This window comes from Agrilus planipennis, unplaced genomic scaffold, assembly GCF_000699045.2.
Source record: "Agrilus planipennis isolate EAB-ADULT unplaced genomic scaffold, Apla_2.0 scaffold330, whole genome shotgun sequence".
NCBI classification, from domain to species: domain Eukaryota; kingdom Metazoa; phylum Arthropoda; class Insecta; order Coleoptera; family Buprestidae; genus Agrilus; species Agrilus planipennis.
The window spans coordinates 74380-81319 of record NW_020439051.1 but is presented as its reverse complement, the minus strand read 5'-3'; the positions used below and the strand labels follow the sequence as shown (position 1 = coordinate 81319).

The following is a 6940-nucleotide window of genomic DNA, read 5'->3' as shown; positions in this document are numbered from 1 at the left end:
CATAGAAACGTTTAGAAACATAAAACGTGTTTCGACACCAAAGTGTCATTCTCACTTACGAGTTTCTAGCTAAAGTATATTAATCTATGTAATTTTGTAATGAAATTTCATAAAGTAAAGTAGGTTTAATTAATTACATAATTATTATTCTAGAATCAAAAATACTAACCGTTATCATAATGCCACTGTCGGATGCATCAGAACAGTGCAGCCCATCTTGTTCTTTCTTTACAATCTCAGTAATATCTTCAAGACGAGTTGGAGTGTCTGGTATAGCTTTCAAAGGACCTGATTTCTTTTCGAGATCTGCTAAAGCTTTTTTGAATGGTGTAGGAGTTCTGGGCGTTTCGTCCATTACAAGGCTTCTTGCAATTCTGTTTGGAGTAACTGCATCAAGTTTGTCCGAATTTTTTGTAAGTATATTTGGAAGACCATTAGGCGTAGTAAGAGGGCTATACTCTCTATCCTAAATCCCACAACATTCCATTAATTATTTATTATTACTAAAGAATATTAGGTTCTTGATCAACAATTTATTAAGATTACCAGACGTAGATTGCGATTTTGAATTTATTAGTTCTCAACAACATATTATACGCTTTTATAAATTACACATTTTATTGAAAGCTACTAAATAAACAGTGGGGATTTTTGTTTCTGGTATTTTCCTTAATTTAATAGATCGTTCATGAAACGTAACTTTTCAAATTTGTTTAAACCAATATAGAATATGATGAATTATTTTCTACCTTAATACAAAGAAGATATATTGCTAAAAATAAATAAACGAATATTCATAAATTTGCATTATGAATAAATAACACTCGTTCAAATAATTTTTAATATCTTAAAAACTATAAATAAATAAATTTTGAGGAACTTTTTATCTTGTCTGGCTTTCACTAATTTCATATTAGGGAGAATAGGTAAGTAAATTAACAACGTATCCTTTACTGTCGCTACTTTTATTAATATAAACACTCGATCGGTTTTCAACTTAATCATTATTAGCACAGCAACTTCCACGGTGCGGTGGTTGGTATATAGGAATTACAGTCCGGTGTTTATATTAACAAAAGTAGTGACAGTGCAAAAATAAGTTGTTATAGTTATTTATTCTCACTGTAAATGTACATTATTTCTTTCTACCATAATGTACAAAAAAGCTTTTATGATTAAAACAGTTTAGTTTTTTTAATAAAGAAATAATAATTTGTCAAATGAGGGGTGCTCAAACAACATAGTGGTAGAAAGAGAAAGTGCCTATGGCAAATTATGTTTTAAACGATATAAAATAATTAGAATTGTCACGATACGTCAATAATAAATCCTCAAAAAAAAAAGAAATGTTATTAAAGATAAGAGTAACAACTAACAGAATTTGAAAACCCAAATCCAAAGGCGGACCTTCAGATGCTGTGACAATATTATTTCGGTGATAAAATTGGAAACATAACAAGTAGGTGGTATTGCAACATTATTGTATTGCTACAGGTAAGTTCCTACGCTCAAAATAGTTATATTGTATATAAATATAATTATTCAATTTATGAATAAAGTTATTACAGGTTAAGTATAATACCTACTTTTTTGATAAAATATAATTATCCACATTAAAATAGTGTGATCAAATTCTTCGTTCTTTGACAAAGGTAGTTTACAATCTCGTGGGTTATAATCTTGGTGTTCGCAATGATAAAATTCCGCCTATTCATTGATTTCTACTACTCACTAAAAGCAGTAGCCGTCATCGGCATTGTTAACAGTCCTGTCATTTTTTTGAAGTGTACAATTTAAGGCAATATTGTATTTGACGCATTTCATAATGTTAATAAATTATTTTACGATACACGTACACTATTCTTATGTAAATTTGACCCTTATTCTAATACAAGTTTTGCCACCAGGTAGCATATGCCTAATTGACAGATTCCAGTAGGTAACTTTAAAATAATAATGTAAATGTATAAACAGACATGCCTTTCCCGTAAAAACGGCTAATTTAAGACCAACTAAAAAAAAAATAAAATAATAAACACCTACTTTCTCCAACGCGTTCTTGTGAGCATGGTTATTTTTAACAGGCGTAGACGCTAGTGTTACATCAAATGGTAGATGAGGACTATTAAGAAATTGCGATGGGCTAAATGGCAGCTGTTTTATGGGTGTAGCACCATTCTTTGCGGGGCTTTCAATCAATTGTCTTGATTCGTCTATTATTAATTGAACTGCATCGATATCCTATAAATATAATTTGCGTTGAAAAATGCATGTCAGTAAGATTCTGCTAAACTTACTTCGCTTCTACTAGAACTAGTATTAGCTGTTACATCTGACAACACATATTCTGATGAATCATTATGGCTGTCCCTCCGCTTTCTAGATTTGGGGCCTCGTCGTAAAATAGGCGGTGTAGTAGCTCTCGTTGGTGCAAAATTAGATATAACAGGTACAGTAGTAGTTTGTCTTTGAACAGAAGGCGCCAAACCTAGAAATTATCATGGAAATGTTTAACACTCATTTGGGTTTTAAAATTTCCGACTTAACGTCCCATTAAATGTAGCAAATGTTAGAATACAGTAATGCTTATTCATAAATAATGTACACAGATATCGAAACCTTTTTCTAAACAATAATCTTAGCGGTTTTTAAAACCTAGCTAAAATTAAGCGACAACAAATGTACAAAACCAAAACACTGAAATATTAAGATTTTACATTAAAAAAATGTCATAAAAGTTATGTAGATAAATTAAAAAGAGATGACCTAGGGACAGTCCCTTTNAATTCATTTTTATATATAAAGAAAAAGATATAATTTACTATTTTCAATTTCATTAGTTCATACTAATTACAATGCTATAGTGACATGTTTCTTTTGCAATAAAATTTGTGTATTCCTAGCATTTAATTATTCATATGCATAAGATATATCTGTGTATACATGTTTATTGTTGTAGTTAGACCTGAAAAGGCCAAACAGCTGTTGACAAAATGTAGTCCAAGGTAATAATGAATAAACAATGTATTAACAATATCTTGTGTAATTTAATTTATCGCCCTACTAGATCAAAAAAATAAAAACTAGTAGTTTATATAGATTTGGGGACAAAAAAATCAAAACATTATATTTTCGAAGAAAACAAGATTTTGTGCACTGTTTCAGTATTTATTTACAATTCAACGTGATTCCGAATTACAAACAATGATAACTACAGTTTCAAAATATAAATATTACCTAATAAATATGAATAATTCTACATTATGAAGGTACAGAGAACTATAGGTTTGAAATTTGTTTAGCAACATATTCTGTTAAGAAAACTTTGCAGAATATTACCGACTAGCTGTTTAATACACTAAATGTACCAATGGTTCATTAATTCGGAAGTATGGCAACTAATTATAAATACTTTCAAATAAAAAATCTATTTAAAATAAATTAGGTATTTAATAAACAATTACAGTTAAAGAAACCTAAATAACGTTATCAAACATCCTTACACAATATAGCTTTGCACTATAACTAATATAATTGATGCTCTTCGAATTTAAAATTTATACAATTACGTATTATAAAAGTTCAACGAACGTCTTTTTAAATTAGACTTTCTTAGATACCGATGGGCTTTTTCCGTCATTTCAAGTTGATCTTGTGTACGGCCACATGCTACCATTGCCCACATCACGTCGAGCTAAACAAAATAAATTTCACATTCAAGAACGATAAATAGCATCTACAGTACAAAGTACACTTTCACCAAATAACAATAATTATTTTTCGTCCAGGCTTTTAGGTTTTGTTAAAATTACTTATTTTCTTATGTTATTTTAAATACCAGCATTCATTAGAAAATAAATTTGAATTAAGTACACATTAATCTAGTTATTCCAATTAATAAATTCAATTCAAATTAATGATACTTAGTGATCTCCAAAGTATCTGAAACGCTAAGAAATTTTTAATGTTAATGAAGAAAAATTGTTGCAGCTGTCACCTTCGCTGGGAGTCGAACCCGGGAAATTAAATTAATTTCAAAAAAAAAATTATCCTAAGTATCTTGTTCTAAATCACCATTATTAAGGCTTTTATATCAAATAAAATATGTGAATTATATTATCATTTTAACATTTAATTCAAAAAACTAAAAACAATTAAAACCCCCAAATACATCCAGGTGTTAAAAAATAGCATAAAATCATTAAATACTAGTAGTCAGTTCACAAAAGCCAGAAAACGCGTTTAAGAGTTAGTGATGCATATTTGCTAGATATAATTAAAGCCTCATCAATAATTAAAAAATGCTCTTTAATATAAGAAAATACTGTATTATAGGCTAGGCGGGTCTCACCTTAGGAACATCGGTCCAATGAGGTTCGTTAAATGTGATGCGCTTGACTGCATTAGTCCGGCGGCCTTGGGCTCGGTATGGGGCACTTACGGATAGCAGCCGCTGCCGGGACAAGGATACAAAGCTACAATACCACCAAACATACACCCACACACTACATCCCAAGCCTAGCCTATAAAATCCTACTTTCAAACAACCTCAGAAAATATAATTAGTTGCAGGCACGATTCTTGGTTTTGTTTTAACTTAAAACGTAGTTAATGCATACAACATTTAATACAAATTAAAAATTAAATACTATATTTTCTGAAAGGTTGTTCCCTTTTATAAAAGAGCACCAAACGTTATATCTACGAATATAATGTAGTGACCTAAAATATATAATGTGCAATATAAGCACTAGCATACAAACATATATCAAACTGTGCAATTAATATCTACGAAACAAATCACAAACACTTTTTTGGCTGTGGTGCTGCACTTTGTTTTTGGCAATAAACATTCATTCATTCTCAACTTGCTGCTAGCAATGCACAAAATAGCATCCACTCTGACTTAGTACAAAACAATTAATAAATACTTGGCACTGCTTGCATTTGATAAGAGAAAAAACTAACTGTAGTAGTATTGTAATGACTCATTTAAAGGATAATTAAGTAAAGCATTTAAGGAATCGAATTGTTGAATGGAAGGGGGGAAACTTTGGTTACCATGCTAAACTCAGATAAACAGACTAGAAAAGATAAGTACAGAAAACGAAATAAGAAACTTCTGTGTGTTACCTGAAATGAACTACTTATGTACAAACACAATATAAAAGTTATAACATGAACAAACTAACTTTAAAACAAAAACCGCAAAATAACATAGAAAACTAAAAAAATAATGTAACAAATCATTATATAAATTTCGGTGCAAAACAAATGCAAATAAAATAAAAAATACAAGTAAACCTTGCGAAGGAGTCAGGTTAAAAAGAGTCGGATAGGACACATTAAGGAGGTAATATACGTTCGCCGAAATGATACCACTCTTGTACCTTAGTTGAAGCACTGTGAGTCAACTCCAGCAAACCAGCAACACCCAGAGTTTCTTTCATTATTGACGAGGGCGTCGAAAACAAGCTATCTTCACCCAACGATTTACTCTGAAATATTGAAGTAATGTTAATTTTTATTTGTCTTTGAAGTTCGAATTGATTATTTTTTGTTGCCAATACAAGAACTTACAGGGGTTTCTACAGCGAAGGAGATATCCGAGGAATTTATTTGAGTGGTAGTTGAACTCCAAGCCAAAGCTTTACGTACTCGTTTGTTTGGAAGTATGTTTTCTTTTCCCGCTGCTAATATAGGGCCATTTTTTCTTTTACTGTGATAATTACTATCGCTCTGAAAAATCAAAAAATTGTTTTTTTACTTACTTTACTACTTAAATAAGCGCCTAACAATCTGAACATTATCAGAGAATTAATGCAATTACTATTTGCATAATGAATTGTGTTATATTCAGTTGTATTAACATTTATTTAAAACATCTGTTTTAATTTGTGTCAGCATTCAAACGATAACATGACTAAACTGATGGTGACAAAAAACTTAACTGTTACGTTATTGTTTAGATCTATTCCTTTATATACTGCACTGTATTTGATGTCATTGCATAACATCTACTTAATTGCTTACGAAGACAACATCGTTTTTTTACTGTAAAATCCAAAATTACACATAGAAACGTTTAGAAACATAAAACGTGTTTCGACACCAAAGTGTCATTCTCACTTACGAGTTTCTAGCTAAAGTATATTAATCTATGTAATTTTGTAATGAAATTTCATAAAGTAAAGTAGGTTTAATTAATTACATAATTATTATTCTAGAATCAAAAATACTAACCGTTATCATAATGCCACTGTCGGATGCATCGGAACAGTGCAGCCCATCTTGTTCTTTCTTTACAATCTCAGTAATATCTTCAAGACGAGTTGGAGTGTCTGGTATAGCTTTCAAAGGACCTGATTTCTTTTCGAGATCTGCTAAAGCTTTTTTGAATGGTGTAGGAGTTCTGGGCGTTTCGTCCATTACAAGGCTTCTTGCAATTCTGTTTGGAGTAACTGCATCAAGTTTGTCCGAATTTTTTGTAAGTATATTTGGAAGACCATTAGGCGTAGTAAGAGGGCTATACTCTCTATCCTAAATCCCACAACATTCCATTAATTATTTATTATTACTAAAGAATATTAGGTTCTTGATCAACAATTTATTAAGATTACCAGACGTAGATTGCGATTTTGAATTTATTAGTTCTCAACAACATATTATACGCTTTTATAAATTACACATTTTATTGAAAGCTACTAAATAAACAGTGGGGATTTTTGTTTCTGGTATTTTCCTTAATTTAATAGATCGTTCATGAAACGTAACTTTTCAAATTTGTTTAAACCAATATAGAATATGATGAATTATTTTCTACCTTAATACAAAGAAGATATATTGCTAAAAATAAATAAACGAATATTCATAAATTTGCATTATGAATAAATAACACTCGTTCAAATAATTTTTAATATCTTAAAAACTATAAATAAAT

The 6940-nt window shown here is 30.1% G+C and overlaps 2 protein-coding genes across 3 annotated transcripts in view; both read right to left on the bottom strand.

Moving 5' to 3' along the window:
* Positions 1-133: 133 nt before the first annotated feature.
* On the bottom strand, positions 134-2791 carry LOC112905140 (myb-related protein B-like). Its single transcript, XM_025976962.1, has 4 exons — positions 2767-2791; positions 2298-2488; positions 2044-2241; positions 134-466 (listed from the first exon to the last, which is right to left on the bottom strand). The coding sequence occupies exons 1-4, from the start codon at positions 2789-2791 to the stop codon at positions 134-136; spliced, it is 747 nt and encodes a 248-aa protein (XP_025832747.1).
* A 362-nt stretch (positions 2792-3153) lies between these two features.
* The window catches only part of LOC108742259 (myb-related protein B), a 46246-nt gene continuing 42459 nt past the window's right edge, over positions 3154-6940 (bottom strand). Inside the window, exons 9-13 of one of the 2 annotated variants that reach the window (XM_025976959.1) lie at positions 6244-6540; positions 5581-5739; positions 5391-5498; positions 4352-4453; positions 3154-3694 (exon numbers count right to left, since the gene is read on the bottom strand). In XM_025976959.1, coding sequence (XP_025832744.1) covers positions 3566-3694; positions 4352-4453; positions 5391-5498; positions 5581-5739; positions 6244-6540 — 795 coding nt within the window. In that variant the 3' untranslated portion in view covers positions 3154-3565. The remainder of the gene's footprint in view (positions 3695-4351; positions 4454-5390; positions 5499-5580; positions 5740-6243; positions 6541-6940) is intronic. The other variant, XM_025976960.1, reaches the window with a different exon arrangement.